Raw genomic sequence first — 20,353 nt, forward strand, 5'->3', positions numbered from 1 at the left:
CTTCCATCTTAATAATTTAAGCATCTCACTGATAGGGATTTAAAAATTACTTTTGTCCCTTAGTATCCTTAGAAAAAAGAAATATTTTAGTAGTAAAAATAGCGTGTTGTAAAGTTATTATTTTCGAATCCCATTTCTTCTTTTAAATATCTGATTCTGATCTATCAATGCTGTTTATAAGTGCCATATTGTTTCCGTTTTTGCTTTCCTTCAATTTTTAAACAGTCTCAATTTTTGGATGTGACGATGGCACAAATCTTTGTCACTTTCAAAATAAGTTTTGAAACGTTTGCTTCACCAGTAAAACATATTAGAAAAACAGTGTGTACTACTTTAATTATAGCCCTAAGCTTATGGAGAAAGTGTGGTTGCCTAAAGAACATTCAACAGCCGTGTCTTACAGTTGTACAATTAGCCGAATTTTTTATTAACCGGAAAAGCCTTGGTTCCAACAAGTTCGGATAATTGGTGGTCTATAACAGATAGATGACGAGGATAACCCTTCTGCGCAGAATTTTTATGAAACATATTTTTCACATTATTTTTCATTATTTTGTATTAATTTAGGTCGAAGTCGGGAAAAAATATTATATTTAGCATGCTAATAATTTATGATTATAAAATACAGCGTAAGACACCGGTGTCTTTTTCTGCGCAACAGGTAAAGAACATCCAACGAAGACTTACTTCCAAAACAATAATTTTTCTAATTTGCATTTATTTGCAATTATTTAGATCCAAAAGAAACAGTTATTCATCATTAAAATTTACATTACAAAATCACTTATTGATAAGTTTCTGAATATGAATGATTGAAAAAAAAAGTTTTGTTTCCAACTTCTTTTTTTTCGGAATTTATATTTTAGTTCAGGTACAATTCTGATAATCTAGCAGATTTTATTAGCAACTATTAGACTGTATTTTATAATTAAAAGGATGTCTAAATACATTTTTGTTTGTAATGAGAGAGTCCGAAAAAATATATAAATGAGACACCGATCTCCTATCTGCGTCAAAGAGATAAACGAACTTCAAACCGAATCAATTGATTGAAACTTATAACTGATATCTGAGGTAAAAAATTCAAGGGCACCCTTTGAATTGCAAATTTCAATTTTTAAAAATTATTTTTTTTTCTCTTTTATAAGTTTATTTCTTGTATAGAAATTGGCAAATCTTGTTTTAATTTTATTGTTTAAATGAAATTGAAAAGAAGACAGTAGTCTTTACATTTCAAAGGGACCTTAGTAAAAAGAAAAACATCATTATATACAAAATTGTAGTTTTAGAAAATAAGATTTATTTAAACGTCTTTAAAGGACAATTTAGGCACGACACTTAAGCGCAGAATTCTGCATTACTAAGGATCCGTAATGATGTCTATATTAAATGAAACAATATAATATTCGTGGGACAAAAATAGGTTAGGAATAAAACTAGAAAATAAAAACTACATTTGTTTCAATAGGCAGGCCGTAATGGGGGGACTTAAAAAGTTTTTTTCCTATTGGTGCAACGAAAATAGAATCTTAAAAGAACCCCAATAAGAATATACATGGTTTACAAAATCAAGTTGCAAATTTTTACGGATGAAATTCGAAAAGAGAAACCATATTTCAATAATATAGAAATCAGTAACAGAATGAAATAAAACAATGAAAGGGCAGCAAAGTGTAGCGATGCTCTTGAATTTGAACTACTTTACATCTATCAGTTTCTTTTATTCATTTTGAAGTAATTCATTTTCTTAAGGGCAACACAGAAATAAGGCATCAAAAGGGCCGCAAATTCTAGTGACGATCTTGCACTTAAACTACTCTAAATCTATCTGTTGCATTTATTCATTCTCTATGAGAGTTAAAAAATTCATCAATTTGAATATAATTTTTGTTTAATAATAAACATGAATGCATTTCAAAAATCATTTTAATTCCCTTTTTAAATATTAAGGTGAACCCTGTGAACGACCAAACAGCGGCGAAAATTACAGTGTGGCTTGTCCTTGCAAAGATGGCATGATCTGTAGTGTAAGTTTGAATCAATTATTTTTTTATTATTTTTTTATCGTGTTCATGGACAATTAAATGGCCTCGTGTGCCTTCAAAACTGCATCCGCAAGCTCCAATGCATCATTACTGAAGAGGATCTCACGAAGTTCTGAAGCCAGTGGCACCATACCCAGTTGTAAAACATATGGGGTAAGGGCTGGGCACTCGAGAATGTGATCCGGAGTAAGTTGGATGTCGGTGCAGTTCTTGCAGGGAATATAAGTTCGTATTTAGTCGGGAAGAATTTTCATCCCTTTAAAGTGGTTTGTTCTTAATCTTGTAATTGTTGATGTTAAGATTCTAGAACAATCAAAGTCAGTAATGAGGGGTTTCCTGAAGGAATGGGGCAGAAGTCTGTGTTTTGCAACTGCATTTGCGTCTGCAAGCGTGATGGTGGTGCAAGGTTGGTCGGCACCTCTGCCTTCCTTAGCCAAGGAGTCTGCAAGCTCGTTTCCCTCAATATTCACGTCCGACGGTATCCATAATCAATTATTTAAAACATATTTATATTAGTTTCGAATGAAATTTATAATATTTTTCAGAAATCAATTTTTGAATAAATTAACCGAATAAAAAATTTTAAATTAAATTTGATATTAAAATTCTAGGTATTGGATTTCAAAGTTAAATCTGAGATAAAATTGAGGATTTTAATTATTCAATTTGCATTTTATAATTGATTTTTTCATTACATTAAAAAAATGCTTCTTTAAAATAATTCTTTATTCTTATAGGTTATTAACAGATGTCAGAGACCATAAGTCGATAAATAAGAACGGGTAAGGAAATTTTAACAACCCATATGTCTAATTCAATTCCAATTTTCTACGAAAAACCTATTTATGTAAATTCGAATTCAAAAGAATTATTTTTATTGTAAGTAAATTTCTTTTTCAGAGAATTTATAGGTATTGGATTTACTGAATGGGAAACAACATGAAACTGCATACCTTCAGTATTATTTAATGTTGAATAAAGAATAAATAAGAAATGAACAGATTTGTTTTTATTTAGTCCCATCAAGACAAAACATGTTTATATATTTGTGAAAGAAAGCGTTTGCGTGTCTGTGAGCCTCTCTTAAACTTCAGATCCGCTTGTTCTAGGGTCCTGAAACTGGCACAGCGGATGTAAGATAAAATTTTGCACCGATCCTAAATTTGATATTATTCTGGGTTCATTTGGGAGGGCAGTTTGAATTTCCCACTTATGATCAGCATTAAGCATTGCAATTTAACTGTAGTCCTAACGTGGAGTCTACGTCCCGCAATGGGGCAATTGGAAAACAGATTGCCCTGAGTTCAAGTCAATCGCATGTTGAGGTTAGTATATATTCGTGTTGTCTATCTCTATCGTCTGAAACTTTTATCGCTCGAATAAAAAAAAAAAAAATTTGCTTTTAAAAAAAAAGATTTCTCCCCCTTGGATGAAATCTCTAATGTTCGATGATTTGTCTAAGATTTCAAACTGTAGCATCAAGTTCCGGCAGAACTGTAAAAGGGAGTAAGACTCAAAACTTTATTGAATACAATTTACTTTTATTTATACAATAGTAGTCGTTTAGCCACTAGGTCATTAGACCACGAACTCTCTAATATTTATTCAACCAATTAGAGAAAGCAGATAGTGCATGACTTTTCCAAATGCAAAGCAGTCATATTCTGATCAGTCATACAAAAGGAAATTTAAGAGAATCAACAACGTTTAAACGAAAAAGATGGGCTAGAGAATCGTGTTCCCCCAGGAATCTAATGAAGCATTCTCACTGCATGTCATTTGTATATGCGATTATACGTAAATGCGATTCACGCATGTGCGAGTAGATCGTCCTGCATGTAGTGCCTAAACATTTGCATATGCGTCTAGGGCATTCTATGTAAAAGTAGCAATTGCAGCCGCACGAGGTAAGTCAGGGGCAAGCGGTGATTTAATAGAAGTTATGTTGTAATTGCTTTCCCACTTATTCGCGAAATGGAACTTTGTTCATTTTCTGATGATAAAATAAACGATACAAAACTAAATGAAAATAAAAGAAATAAAACTAAAGAACTACGCTTTTCTTGTTTCCTGAAAAAGAGAAAAATATTTAATTTTCATCACATCTATAAAGAAAAGAGTAATTTTCTTCATTATATTCTATCATCTCCGAAAATTTTTATCACGACATTTCAAAGTGATGCATCCAGCGTTTATCGATAAAGGTGTGATGTAAAAAAATATTTACTCTTTTTCAGTTAAATTGAAACAAGTAGTTTTATTATATTTTTAGTTTTTTCTCCACTCAAGATTAAAGTTGATATCTTTTTTCAGCCTTGGAAATTTAAGTAACGCTGAATTGTTATACATTCATATGTTTATAATGAACCCTAGTAGTTTTTTTTTTCAAATTTCAAACTGTGAAATTGAAAATATTAAAGAAAATTATTTCCCATCATATTTATTTTTATACGACTTATAATTTAAATCAGAAATCAGAAAGAATTAAAAGAAAACATGAGAATTATTACTCAATAAATAGTTTATTGAAACATATTTATGAGTTATTGCAATAGAAATATCCAAAAAACAATTTAAAACGTGATTTCAAACATTGTTAGCCTATTCTTTCGCATTTATCAAAAGTTGTAGAATTTTGAGTCATTAGAGAGTCCTCAATCATTATCTCAAGCTTGAGTTATCAGTACTATCATTTCAAGCCTTTTCTAATTTTTCACCAGCGCATCAGCCACTCTAGCAATTGCTCCAATGTATCAATTTTATCCAGTTCATCTTTAGGAGCATTTTCAGACTCTTTGTATTCCATTTCAACCATCATTTGTTCTGCTAGAACTTCATTCCAATCTCTTAACATAAACTTCACATCAGTTGCCATATAAAACTCGTTAAGAGTTGGATCATCCAGAGTCTTCTTTGACTCTATATTTCCTTTATCACCACCAACCTTAGACTCATCATTACGAGTCTTAGACTCTCCAGTTTCACTTCCAAATGCCATTTGTTCTTTAAGAACTTCAGGCCAAGCTCTTATCTCAAAATAATTTTCATCCATACTCTCCCCTTTCTTAAAAACTTTTGCACTAAAATTGGAAATATATTTTAGTTCTCTTTTAAACACCGTATGTAACACGAAATGCGGCAAATAATTTTATCTAATATAACTGGAGTTAATTTAGGAGAAATTTGTGTCTCTTAAAGTAAACCCTTCATAAGTTTTTTACCATAAAAAGAAACCCTTCAAAAAGTATTTTATTTAAATACTGATCAGCTGCAAAATTTTTATTGTAAATATGAAACTTTCACGAAACATTTTCCCGTTAAAATAATCACTTTATAATAAAACAAGCCCTTAATATTAAATTTTATCGTAAATATGGACCCTAAAACTTTTCTTTTAGAAAACTGAGTCAGTGACTTCTTTTGTATGTATTTTTAAAATTAAAAATTCTAGATGTATATGGTTTTAGTGCAGTTTTGTTTTGTGGTTATGAAAACAGGAACTTATTTTCACATATTCCAAACTTTTATAAAGAGTGTAGTATATTCTTAGAACCTTAAATAATTCAATCGTTTTTTCTTTACACATACCATCGCCAACAAATACATTCTACTCATATCTTTTCCTAATGGGTCCTTAAAATTGTTTATAGTAATAAAATTAAAAAGCTTTTGAAATTTGTTAACAAATGAGATGGCTATAAAGTTGTGTTTAAAATTAACTGTAATACGTTGATAGTAAGTAGTAGCTTAAAATTTGATATGTAAAAACCACTCTTGATTTTCAATTAAGATTTATTGCAATATCCCTCTGTAATAAATATTTTAAATCATTAATAAATATAAGAGAAATTCCGTGCAACATTACGCTCTCGAGCATTTAACAATTTAGTCTAGTTAAACTGACATTTATGGACATTACTTGTTTAAAAACTTTATTTGCTTCAAAAACATACAAATTGAAAATAACAGTCTGCATGTTTCAAGTGCTCAAAAATGAGAACCCGTTTTCAAGACAAGGGGTTCTTTTAAGAAGTTAAATTGGGGAGACAAAATTTTTGATAATGTTGCGAGTAAAAAAATACTTTTATAAAACCAACTTAAACCTTTTTAATGGAATACTATTAAAAATCTGAATTTTTCAGTGCAGAGTTTTGTTTTACTTCGATTTGAAATAAAGTCCTCGTAGGAATTCAAAAATTGCTGAATTATTGCAACTGTTAAGAGATTTTATCAACAACTGATACTTACAGCTTTTTTCGCAAAAATTGCACCACTTTCGCCATTTTTCTAATTATAGCTTAAGCAATCGTAATAAAAGAACCTTACAGATTGCATATAAACTTTAGAAATGAGCTTTTCTCGGTTTAACAATGTCTTGTTATACTGTAACAATGAAAGTGTTCTTTTAATTTATACTATTGTTTAATTGAGACTATTTCAACAATGGCATTTTAATAAGACTACTTTTTTTTAAAAAAATTTATAATACATTATTTAAATAAATAACCCTGTTTAAAATTGAACTGATTTATGCACTTTGAAACCATTAATGCCGAGATTTTCACACAATTCCGTAGGCGCACAAAAAATTTTTAAAAATTTTGACTTATGTTTTTCTTTAAGAAGTGATGATATAGATTCTAACTCAGATAGTAGAAATGTAATTTGTGTTTCTGTTTAAAGGCGATCTATTTCTTACATGTAGAAAATCCTTGCAAATAAACTTAATTTTAAAAAAAATATGCAAAAAATTGCATATTTTGCTTTGATTGTCGGGACATATTACTGAAAATATTTATTTGGGAAAAAAATTGCAACGAATCCCAAAAGTTTTGAAATATGCACGACAACCAATACAATGGGAAGAATTATTATTTCCAAGCAATTTCTTTTAAGTTAATAGTCTGCTAATGACATTTTATTGAATTCCAGTAAATAGATATCTAAGGTTGTACATTGACAATACTAAACACAGATAGAACAGTAAGGACTATTCCTATTGTATACAATCATATTAGAAGTTAAAGGATGAAGGTATTAAATGACATTTTACTGAATTCCAGCAAACGGATATCTAAGTTTATACATTGACAATACAAAATACAGATAGAACCTTAAGGACTATTCCTATTGTACACAATCATATTAGAAGTTAAAGGATGAAGGTATTAAATGACATTTTACTGAATTCCAGCAAATGGATATCTAAGTTTATACATTGACAATACTAAATACAGATAGAACCTTAAGGACTATTCCTATTGTACACAATTATATTAGAAGTTAAAGGATGAAGGTATTAAATGACATTTTAGTGAATTCTTGGAATATAATCTTTATTACAAAAGAAAAAAAATTGAACCTTAAGAATCATTTCCATGTTAGAAATTAAAGGATGAAGATTCTAAATTACATTATAGAGAATTTTAGTAAAAGCGGCTTTCAAGTTTATAGTTCACGAGAGAAAATAAAGATGGTATAGTTTGTCTACGGTAAGAACTCCCCCCGCAACAAAATCAGAGGCAGTCTGATGCTATGGAAACAAGAATTGTGCATATCAGGGAGGGTAGCTTTTCATCATCAAAGGCTAACACAATTGTCCGAAGAAAATTATTATCTTTCTCTCGTTAACCTGAACTAAAACCAGTCCTAAACATTGACCCCATACCCCTACCTGAAATATTTTTACCTCGTTACCATAGTCACAGTCATCGGTGCAGACAAATGGCTAGGGGAGTTCTTACTTTAGAGAAACTATACATTCGAAGTTAATAGAGGAAAATTCTAAAAAAATCAAGCAAATGGGCTTTTTACTTTAGATATTGAAAATTGAAGATAAAGATAAGCTAAGTGTCAAAATTTATAAATCTTTTTCATTCATTTAAACTGTTTTCGTCAAAGCGTGTGCACTCCTGGCATTTTATTTTGCCTGTTGCCAAAGGAGACTTTTAAAGTTACCCACTAAGTTAAAGTTGCACTTAAAACTTCCTACTTCGCCAAGAATAATCAAAGGTTATCACTTAGTACCTTCAACCACTGAGATCTTCGAAATTAAGTTATTTCTGGGGAAAAAAATCTTACTTTTTTCAAAGCAATGCTGAATTTTCCTTCACATATTTTAGGATACAAACGAAAATAAACTAGTCCGTAGTAGAAAGTTTATTTTTCTACAAAAATACAGTTTTATACATTGCAAAACTATTGCAGCAGGCATTAACAGAACAAGTATACAAAAAGAGAATAGTTTCCTTAGAAAACAGACATTTACAAGTCATATGTTTTGCAACGACACTATAAGTATAAAAAAAACTAAGCTTTCCATGAATACCCCCCTTTTAATCAGAAAATTCTACTGCAAAAATTTAAAAATATAATTTAGTTAAAGTATAATTACTCATTGCCAATGAAGGTTAAAATTTAACAGCATGAAATGGTTAAAAATTATACATAAAATAATGCCAACTTGTAATGATCATTTTCTGCTCCGCGGTTTTATAGGGATTCTAATTTCCGCAGTAATTAAAAAAATCAACATAAATTATTTAAGTAATATATCATAAGCTAATATTTTTTTGAACAATATCTTCTAATTTAATTAAATGAAGAATATAAATAAGTGTTTATAAAATTTTTGAAAAGTTTTAAATTCAGTTTCCATGAAAAGTAAACAACTCTGTCCATACAAAATATTGTAAGGAATTATCAGCAAAATGCAAAGATTTGAAATTAAGATGGTCATTCACAAACTGAAAGAGACATTAGGAAAAAATAGGCTTTTAAAGTACGGCAGAAATTTCCATAATATTCCCAATCTTTGCTTAAATCAACAGTTGGAACTACAATCGGTAGCAATTACGAAAAATCAAAAGCAGTAAGCATTCTTGTACATACATTAAAAAGGTTTCATATTACATCATTTATTATTTGCTATTTAATGGATTTGCATTTAATATTAAATGTGAGGAGATGATTTATTTCAATCACATGCAATACCATGAATCTTTACAATGAAAAGTTAAAAAAGATGGAGCTGTGACATTGATTCCAACAGTACTTTTTAACCTCTAAATGTATTGATATTTTACATAATATTAACCAAGATTCACTCGTAGAACAAGATTCTGAAGAGACTTTTTTTTGCTTAAAATTAGCTGCATTTCATTGGTTTTCGAATCAAACAATCTAAACTTTACAGTATCCCAATAACTATATGAATAGTATCAAAATAAAAGAAGACTAACATTCTAAGGGACGAATTTTCACGAACTAGAAATCAATCTTTATGATTCTCAAGCCTAATCTTAAGCAGTTAACTAGTTAGAGCAGACGATATATTAATTTACGAAGCAAGACAAAAAAACTTTTTTTTTTAAATAATAAACCAATCAAATAGTTTAGGCAAGAGAGCGGGAAAAATGCTGCGCCCCTTAAATTAATTTTCATTTCAAACAAGTCATATTTTTTAGATTTTATTTTTTCAAGAGCTATTAGAACAACATTTTGGAATTCATCATTTAAAACAACACAGATAAAATGGGTATAAAAATTTCTATACCTCAGAACTGAATTTTTTTCGATTATTAGTAAATTAAATAATAGAAATAATAAATATTTAAAAAAAAAATTTTCACACATAATTTACACTGTTCTACAATTATATTAAACACTTTTTTTTAAATTTATCTCATTAAAAATGAGGACATATGCAAAAAGAGAAATTATCGTTAAGACTGAATTTTACAGATTGCGTCTACTCTTCGTATTTTGAGAGTCAAGAACTGAAATCCGTCGAAAGAAGGTAAGTTTATTCAAAAAGTGTATATGTTTGAGTTTGATTTTGTAACTTGAAACAGGAACAAGCATCCTAAAATCGGGAGAAATAAAGGAAACTTCCGGTGTATCCCTCCGCTTATATTACGTTTGCTAGGCGGCGATGAGTGAACAGGCTTGATATTCTAGGAAGATAAAACTATTGTGATTAGTGTTTAAATTTACGCGAAGTTTTACTATTCACAAGAGTTTTCTGTAATTTATAAATCGGAAATAAATAATCTAGAATTTTTATGAAGCATGTTAACCCCTAGCCATCCATAGAATAGGTTAACCATTCATAGAATATTTTGATACATTTAAGGTTAGGTTCTCCAATTATTAAGATTGACGTAAAAACGAACCATTAGATCAAAAATTATTAAGTTGTATGTATTTTTGTTTTGCATAATCCCGCAGGCCGAAGAATCTCCTTTTATTAAATGGGGACTGGTGTACGTTAGGGTTACAAAGTTCTCCAAGTTCCCATAACAAATCAATACGTTTAGGGGCACTGAATTGCAGATGGATCGCTCTCTGGTTCATGTAAAATCTACGATCTGTGGATGAATGAATGGAGAATGATTGGTCATCCCTTTAAAGCGAGATGTGAAATGTGTCTGTGTGACTAAAGTTATAATTTTGGCCATTAATAGCACCACTGAAAAAACAAAAAAAGCACCCTCTGCTTTAAAAATTCGCATAATTTCAAGCCGATTAGCTAAGTGGAAATTTGCATAAGAAACAACAGCAGCAACTTTCCATATTTAAGATTGATTTTTCCTGATTATTTTAAACTTTATAAGCAGATGCACACAAAAAATCATCATTAAATTCAATATTTTTTAATTTTTCCCACAACCTGTCTAGAGCGTAAACTGCTTCTATAAAATAACGAGACAAGTTGGCAAACTTCCGCTGTCACATTTCAGAGCTGTGAAAGCGATCTAAATTCTATGACTTTTTTATTATTATACTATCAATTTTTTTAAAAAAGTTTCTTATCGATGTCAAATTGAGACTTTGAAACTTTTAAGTCACAATGATGAATATTTAAAAATTTAAATACGTCTGCGATATTTAAGAGATAGTTTAATCTTTAACATGTTGTATTCCAGATGTTAATGGTTACATAACCAGGTGTTCTGCGATTTGAATTCTGCGATTGGTTCTGATAAATAGGGGCTGCAGTGGTTTTGGAATTTTAGTTTTATCTGTGTAAGGAAAAACTGATTTCAACAAAATGAAATACATAGCAGCTTTGATTTTTGTGGTTTTCGCTGTAAGTAAAGCTAACTATATGATTATTCTTTTTCAAATTTCAGCTTTACTAATAGTAGTTATTTGAGTCGATGAATATTTTGTAATTGTAATTATTTAATATACATTTTTGTCTAATAAATTAGGATATTTTGATTAATCAATTTTATATGCATACATATTTAATATATATGTTATATTTTCGATATTAATTTAAATTTTATTTATTAATTTAAATTTTTGAATTTTTTTTCAAATTCAATTTTTTTCTAAAACTTTGATTATTTATTCAGTTTTTATCTTTCTTTCAAAATTAGGATTTATAAATAGGAAATAGTAGAATCAAAATATGCATTTTCCTTAAGTTTAAGCGAAAGTACAGCAATAAAATGCGTTTATAGTTTTCAATTTTTGAATGTCAATTCAAATGTGCAAAATTCATAAAATTTTTAACTTTTCTTACAGTTTTTTAGTTTGCAATTACACTTGTTTTGTTTGTTAAATATACTACTTTCTCATATGACAAAGCATTGTGTATTAAAATATAGTTAGTAGAATTGCAGAAGTTTTAAATTATTTTTTTCTTCAGGTAGGGGAGAAATTTTAGAAACGTTTTTGTTTGTATATCAGAAATTTTACTTATATTTTTTTCTTTAAACAAAAAGCTTAGTGGAATGATATATTTTATGAGATATATGAGATTTCCTGTGATAAAAATGAATATGATGTGAATATATATGAGATTTTCTAAGAGAGCTTTTATTTAGTCTTATTGAAATTTTCAACATTCTTTTATTTCTTTCTTAGTTTTGAAGTCAAGATCATAAATTCTGTCTTCTCTTAAGACACGAGGTTTAGGCAATGACAAAAAAGGAGATCGCTTTTCTGTCATTTTTAACATAACATTCTGTCTTTCTGTCATAACATCGATGTTTACTTAAAATTATGTTTGGAAGAAGAAAAAAAACTTACGAATGCGATAAAATGAAAAAAAAAAACAATTAACTCAATTAAATTAAATTTGGTTTTGCTAATTGTTTTTAATTATTGTTAAAAAAGTATAAATTTTTTGAAGTTGTTGACTTTTGAATTATTTAACAGTAAATAAAATAGCATTCACAAAACATAAAACAGTTTCACTTAGCTCAAAATAGAGCTTGTATAGGTATGAATAGAAAATAGTATAGGTAAAACACAGTACGGGTATAAATAGAAAATAGTATAGGTAAAACACAGTATAGGTGTGAATAGAACAATGGCTTTTCAATACTCGTTTGGATTGCATAAAATACTTAACCACTTTCAACAAACTGGCTAACAATCAAATGTACTGATCATAAACCGGAGCCGTGAAGTCGGTTGTTAATACTTTCGACTCAAAATTCCAGACTTCTCTGAAAGCTCGACTTCAAAATTTTCTCCGAAACTTCGGGAAATATTATTTCTAGTTAAATATTAATTTAAATTTATATAAGCATGACTAGTGTTAAAGGTATTTTATTCATATAAGTACATTTCATATCGTAACAGTTGATGAAATAGATTTTACATAGCACGTTTGCATTATAAGAAAAGAGGTAGAAATCAATATATGACACACACCTCCGCAAATTCGGGTACATCTTATTAGAAAAAGATTTTTTAAGAAATATTTTGGAACTAGAAAACTATTACAAATGATGTATAGAATTCATTTAAATAAAAATTTCAAGTGAGATAAATAATTTTGATTTGGAATTTATTATTATTATGAAACTATTATTATTACTTTTCAATAGCGTGATCATATATAGGCTCAAAAACATTCAGATGTGATAAATTAAATATTTGATACTGTGAAAACTGTGGTTTATTATCTTTTCACATATAATATTAAACAACATCAAAAATTGCATGAAGGAACACTTTATTCCGGGTTAACACCAAATCGACCCATATACGATTGAAAGGGGGAAATTTGAATAAAAACACCTAAAATTGAGAAATCTCACACCTAACTCTCACGTTTTTACAATATGCGAGAATACACGAAGACACCAATGTTGGCGCTCATTGAATATTAAGAAACGGCAGTAGAATATTGCGAGTAGTTTGGTTACAATCTGGAATGAGGTGGCCTGAATTTGTTGTTGTTCTCAACGATAATATTGTGTAATAAGGATAATTATTATTTGATTTTTAAATCTCTGAAAACAGTATTAAGGGACTTTATAATGTATACTTTTTATCCGCGTCCGTATTGTTAAGCCTAGTTCGAATTCGTATTAGTTTTTTCTGTGATACGCATAAGCTTGATTTACATACTAATTTTATTTTAAGAATTTGTGCATATATGCTTCCAAACTTATGATTCGTACTTTAAATTGTATTATAAAATAACACTATTGAATCCTACTGTATTTATAAATTTTAAGTAATTGAACAACAAAATTGCTGACGGCTATTTTATATATAATACAATTTCTCTCCGCTTCCGTTTTGTTAAGCCTAGTTCGAATTCGTATTAGTTTTTTCGCTGTGATACGCATAAGCTTGATTTACATACTAATTTTATTTTAAGAATTTGTGTCTATATACATTCTAAACTTATGATTCGTACTTTATATTGATTCGTACTTACATTAATTATAAAAATATTATCTATTGAATCTTACTGTATTTATAAATTTTAAAGTTATTGAACAACAAAATTGTTGACGGTTATTTTTACATCAAGTTGTGCAAAAGATTATTGGTGTAAGTGGTTGACAAAATTTTTGGTGTGGAGTACACTAAACTTTTTTATAAAGTGTAAGTTATGATTTAAATATTTGTTACAATATAAATTTGAGCAATGCTTTTGTTTGCATACTTATAAATATGTGCCTGAATAATCTTCATAAGATCAAACTTTTTATTCTTATTTCATAAAGACCTAACTTCTCTAATGGTTTAAAGTTCTCACTTTAAGCCATCAGGAGTTGGAGTTGAAAAAGTTTTTCCTACACCGATTTCATTAAAAACATTTTTCGACTCTAACTCTTCAACTCCGATTCCACAACCTTGCAACAGACACTGAACTACAATATTTATAAGTGATATTTTGCCTTGATATCAATTACAGGTGGAGATAGCTGTTGGTGTTGAATACTGTGGTGAGTTGCCTGGTTGCGGAGAAGGCGAATGCTGCAAAGGATCATTCTACCACAGGGTTTGCATACGTCTGTCTAAAGAAGGTTAGTACAGTAGAGTGTCATTTATCCAGATGCCAATTAACCGAATGAATCAAGTATCCTGTATTTGTTCCGGTTTCTCAGAATAAAAAAATCTTTTTATTCTGTAAATACCGAGATACATGAAATGCGCTTGTTCCGGTTTCTCAGAATTAAAAAAATCGTTTTATTCTGTAAATACCGAAATGAACTTTTGCTTGTAATTAGAGAGTCAGAATAAATGTAACAAAGAGACACCGGTGTCCCATCTGCGTCGAAGGAATAAACGAACTTTAAACCGAAACAGTTGATTGACTTGTACCTGAAAGTTGAGATAAAAATTTCAAGGGCCCCGCTTGAATTGCAAATTTTAATTTTTAAATTTAATTGCAAATTTTAATTTTTTTTAATTTTTAATTATCGATTTTTTTTCTTTTATGAGTTTATTCCTTGTATGGAAATTTACAAATATTATTTTAGTTTTATTATATAAATGAAATTGAAAAGAAGACAGTAGTTCCTACATATTTTAAGGGGCCTTAGTAAAAAGAAAAACTTTATTACATTCAAAAGTGTTGGTTCAGAAAATAAGATTTATTTAAACGACTTTAAACGGCAATTTAAGTACGGCCCTTAAACGCAGAATTCTACATTACTAAGAATCCTTAATGATGTCTACATTAAATGAAACAGTATAATATTCGTGGGATAAACCGTCAAAAAATAAAAGGTTAGGAATAAAACTATGAAAGAAGTAAAACTACATTTATTTTAATGGGTAGAGAATAAAGGAAGGACTTAAGAAGTTTTTTCCCTAGGGGTGCAAGGGAGATAGAATATTAAAAGAACCCCTATAAAATATTATAGATGTTTTATAAAATCAAGTTGTAAGTTTTTACGGATGAAATTTGAAAAGAGAAACCATATTTATCTCAATAATATATGCCTACATTTATTCAATAATAGAAAGCAATAACAGAATGAAATAAAACATTAAAAGGGTCGCAAAGTCTACTGGTGCTTTTCATCTTGAACTACTCTATATCTATCAGTTTCATTTATTCATTTTCTCAAGTGATTCATTTTCCTAGGTGTACGACAGAAATAAAATATTAAAAATGCTTCAAAAGTCTAGTGCCGATCTTGCAACTGAACTGCTCTATATCAATCAGTTAGATTTATTCATTTTCTTAGATGATTCATTTTCCTAGGGGCATTAGCACCATAGAAATATAACATTAAAAGGGTCGCAAAGTCTAGTGACTCTTGACTTTCTCTAAATCTATCAGTTGCATTTATTCATTTTTTAAGGGATTCATTTTCCTAGGCGCATCATAGAAATAAAATATTAAAAGACAGCAAAGTCTAGTGCCGATCTTGCAACTGAAATGTTCTAAATATATCATTTGCATTTATTATTTTTCTGAGAGTTATAAAAATTCATAAATTTTAATATAATTTTTTTAGTAATAAGCTACACACATTCATTTTTAATATTATTTTAATTCCATTCTTAAATATTCAGGTGAACCATGTGAACGACCAAACAGCGGCGAAAATTACAGCGTGGCTTGTCCTTGCGAAGATGGCATGATCTGCAGCGTAAGTTGAAATTAATTATTTAAAAGAAATATTTAATTGTAAGCTTTAACTTACAGTACTAACATATTACAAAAACTTCAGTGCAGAATGAAATTTGAAATATTTTTTGAATAATTGAATAAATTAACCGAATAAACTATTAACTGAACTTTTTAAATTTAATTTTAGTTTTTAAAATTGTTCAAAGTTAAATCTAAGATTTATTTAAGAATTTCAATTATTCAATTTATATTACATAATTGGTTTCTTCGTTACTTTAGAAAAATGCTTATTTATATTTAATCTTGTAGGTTATTAACAGATGTCAGAGACTCGACAAATAAGAACAGGTAAGGATATTTTTACAACATATATTTCTAACTTAATTCCAACTTTCTACGACAAACCTATTTATGTAAATTCGAATTCAAAAGAATTTTTATAATTGTAAAAAAATTATTTTTCAGAGAAGTTCTAAGCATTGAAATTACAGAAAAGGAAGCAACATGTTAAAGTGTATATCTACAGTATTATTCAATGTTCAATAAAAATAAATAAGAAATGAACAGTTTTTTTTTATTTAGTCTAATCAAAACAAAACATATTAGTGAATGTTTGTGTGTCTGTGTGCCTCTCTGAAACTTCAGATCCGTTTGTGCTAGGGTCCTGCCTGACACTTGCACAGCGGATGTAGGACAAAACTTTTGCCACTGGTCATTAAATTAATATTATTTTGGAATCATTTTGGAGGGGTGCGTGAATTTTCGACAGATGATCAGCATTAAGCTTTGCAATTTAATTGTATTCTAGTGTTTTCTAAAGTGGAGTCTACGTATCCCATAATGGGGCAATTGGTAAACAGAATGCCCGGAGTCCAAGTTAATCCTATGTTGAAGTTATCGTCTATTCGTGTTGTCTATGTCTGTTGTCTGAAAAGTTTATCGTTCGAATAAAAAAAATATAGATTTTCTGATTTAAAAAAATGGTTTCCCAACTTGCATGATATGGCTAATGTTCGATGATTTATCTAATATTTCAAACTGCAATATCAAGTTCCAGCAGAACTGTAAAAGGGAGTGTGACTCAAAATTTTATTGAATATGAGTTACTTTTATTCATAAAATATTAGTCGTTTAGCCACTAGGTCATTAGACCAAGTGCTCTCCAATATTTATCCATTCAATTAGAGCAGGGTTTCTTAACCTGTGGTTCATGAACCCCTAAGGGGTCCATGAGTTAGTTTTTGGGGGTCCGCTGACTACTCCTAATTTTTAAAATGTTTGGAAGCCTACCCATTGCTTCTAAAGCGAGCTGTGGCAGCTATAATTCCATTTGCTACAATGTATCTTTGCGAAGTGGAATTTACCACACTTGTGACAATACAAACATAACATCGAAATCGATTGAATGTTGAACATGATATGCACGTTGCTTTGTCGAAAATATCCTCCAATTCAATTTATTAATTAAGGAAAAGCAGCAGCAACCTTCACATTAAAAATTTTGTATACTATTAAAATAATAAAATTAAATGTTTTCTAATAATTGATGTTTTTTGCAATTATTTTTTTACAGGGGGGTGGTCCGTGACTTCTTGAAATTTTTTAAAAGGGGTCCATTATATCAAAAAGGTTAAGAAACACTGAATTAGAGAAAGCAGATAGTGCACGACACTTATCCTAACGCAAAGCAGTCTTATTCTGATGAGTCATACAAAGCAAAAATGTAAGCGAATCAACAATGTTTAAATGAAAAAGATGGGCTAGACAATCGTGTCCCCACAGGAGTCTAATCAAGTCAATCTCACTGCCATTTGTACATGTGATTGTACGTCAATGCGATTTGCTCCTGCGCGAGCAGATCTGCTTATAGTCGCAATTGCAGTCACGCGAGGTGAGTCAGGAGTAAGCTGTGATTTTATACAACTTATATTAATAATTGCTTTCTAAATGTTGTAACCAATGGTTTCAACATTTATTCGCGAAATAAAATGTTGTTCGTTTTCTGATAATAAACTAAACGATACAAAACTAAATGAAAATGTGAGAAAAAGAAACTAAAGAACTAGATTTTTCAAGTTTCCTAAAAAAAAGAGAAAAATATTTAATTTTCATCACGTCTATAAGGAAAAGAGCAATTTTCTTCATTATATTCGACCATCTCCGAAATTTTTCACCATGTCATTTGAAAGTGATGCGTCCAGCGTTTTTTGATTAAGTTGTGATGTAAAAAAATTTTTTTTTTACTTCTCTTTTAGACAAATTGAAACAGATAGTTTTATTATATTTATAATTTAAATCAGATAAAGGAATTAAAAAAAACATGAGAATTATTACGCAATAAATCGTTTATTGAAACATTATGAGTTATTGCAATAAAAAATGCACCAAAAACAATTTAGAATGTTATTTCAATCATCGTTAGCCTATTCTTTTTCATTATCATTTATCAAAAGTTATAGAATTTTGAGTCCTCAGTGAGTCTTCAATTATTATCTCAAGCTTGTGTTATCATTACAAGCTTTTTTTAATTTCTCACCAGCGCAGCAACCACCCAAGCAACTGCTCCAATGTATCCATTTCATCAACTGTCCCATACTTATAAGTATCCTTGCTCTCTGCAACAAGAGAACTATCAAAAGTTTCATTTTTGGGAGCATCTTTGGACTCTTTGTATTCGATTTCCATCTTTTGTTCTGATAGAACATCATTCCAAGCTCTTAACTTAAATTTGGCATCGGTTACCATATAAAACTCGTTAAGAGTTAAATCATCCAAAGTCTTCTTTGACTCTATATTTCCTTTATCACCACCAACCATAGACTCATCATTACGAGTCTTAGACTCTCCAGTCTCACTTTCCAATGCCATTTGTTCTTTAAGAACTTCAGGCCAAGCTCTTATTTCAAAATAATTCTCATCCATACTCTCCCCCTTCTTAAAAACTTTTGCACTAAAATTGGAAAAATATTTTAGTTCTCTTTTAAGCACCGTATGTACCACAACATGTTTCAAATAAGTTAATATAATATAACTGGGGTTATTTTAGGAGAAATTTGTGTTTCTTAAAGTAAAACATTCACAAATTTTTTTCGTGAAAAGAAACCTTTCATAAAATATTTTATTTTATCGTAAATAATGACCAGTCGCAAAAAATTTTATTATAAATACGAAACCTTCACAGAACATTTTACAGTTAAAACAAACACTTTATAGTAAAAACGAAAACTTCATATAAAATGTTATCATACATATGGACTTTTCTTTTAGTAAACGAAGTCAATGATTTCTTTAGTTCGTATTTTTAAAACTAGAAATTCTGGAAATATATGGTTTTTGTGCTTTTTGATGAAAATAGGAACTTATTTTCATATATTCAGAAAGACACGGCTGAGAGAAAATGAACCAGTTTCCTCAGTACTACAACAGATTCGTAGCTTTTGTTATTTTACTAAAGAGATTTTGTTTCTTCAAAATGTTCCCCATAAAGGAACTTTTGTAATGAGTCAGGTATATTCTTATAACCTTAAATAATTTAATCGTTTTCACCTTTACAAATACCATTACCAAAAAATAAATACTACACAAATCTTTTTCTAATGGGCCTTTAAAATTGCTTATTTTAGTAAAATTAAAAGGCTTTTCAATTTTGTTAATAGATCAGATGATTATAAAGTTGTGTTCAAAATTAACTATAATACGTAGATAGTATGTAGTAACTTAAAATTTGACAATTATGTAAAAAACACTCTTGAGTTTCAATTAAGACACTATAATATTCCTCTGTAATAAATATTTTAAATCATAATTACTGAATTTAAAAGAAATACCGAGCAAAATCGCTCTCTCTAACAATTAACAATTTAGTCTAGTTAAAGTGACATATAACAGTCGATAGTGAAAGTGCTCAAAAATGGGCGCCCATTTTCAAGACTTGAGAGAGGACATTCTTCTAGTAAATTTTTGCGAATGTTACGAGTGAAAAAAATGTTCTTATAAAATCAACTTAAACCTCTTTAATAGAATACAATTAGAACTCTGAATTTTTCAGGGCAGGATTTTTTTTTTACTTCGATTTGAAATAATGACCTTGAAGGAATCTTAAAAAAAATTTACTAAATTATTGAAACTGTCAAAAGATTTTACCAACAACTGATACTTACAGCTTTTTCCTCAAAAATCGCACCACTTTCGCCATTTTTCTAAATATAGCTTAAGCAATCGTAAAAAAAGAACCTTACAAATCGCTTATAAACTTTAGAAATGAGAATTTTCCTGTTTAACAATGCTTTGTTATATTCTAACAATTAGAATGCTCTTTTAATTTATACTATTGTTTGATTGAGACTATTTAAACAATGCCATTTTACTAAGATCACTTTCAATTAAAAAACAGTGTTACAATACATTGTTTAATTAAACAGGGGTGATTGTGAGCCCAACTCAAATATCTTGAAAACTTCTTGAG

General features: G+C 29.3%; 1 protein-coding gene across 4 annotated transcripts in view; it reads left to right on the forward strand.

Moving 5' to 3' along the window:
- The window catches only part of LOC107453382 (U9-ctenitoxin-Pr1a-like), a 32,876-nt gene extending 16,424 nt beyond the window's left edge, over positions 1-16,452 (forward strand). For 2 of the 4 annotated variants that reach the window (XM_043044773.2, XM_043044772.2), the window contains exons 2-5: positions 14,218-14,329; positions 15,831-15,907; positions 16,198-16,236; positions 16,354-16,452. In XM_043044773.2, coding sequence (XP_042900707.1) covers positions 14,218-14,329; positions 15,831-15,907; positions 16,198-16,230 — 222 coding nt within the window. In that variant the 3' untranslated portion in view covers positions 16,231-16,236; positions 16,354-16,452. Of the gene's footprint in view, positions 1-1,950; positions 2,028-2,782; positions 2,828-2,945; positions 3,044-10,978; positions 11,137-14,217; positions 14,330-15,830; positions 15,908-16,197; positions 16,237-16,353 lie in introns of those variants that run through there. The other 2 variants (XM_016070203.3, XR_011636197.1) reach the window with 2 other exon arrangements.
- Positions 16,453-20,353: the final 3,901 nt, after the last annotated feature.

The sequence above is a fragment of the Parasteatoda tepidariorum genome, chromosome 2 (genome assembly GCF_043381705.1).
Source record: "Parasteatoda tepidariorum isolate YZ-2023 chromosome 2, CAS_Ptep_4.0, whole genome shotgun sequence".
Lineage (NCBI taxonomy): Eukaryota > Metazoa > Arthropoda > Arachnida > Araneae > Theridiidae > Parasteatoda > Parasteatoda tepidariorum.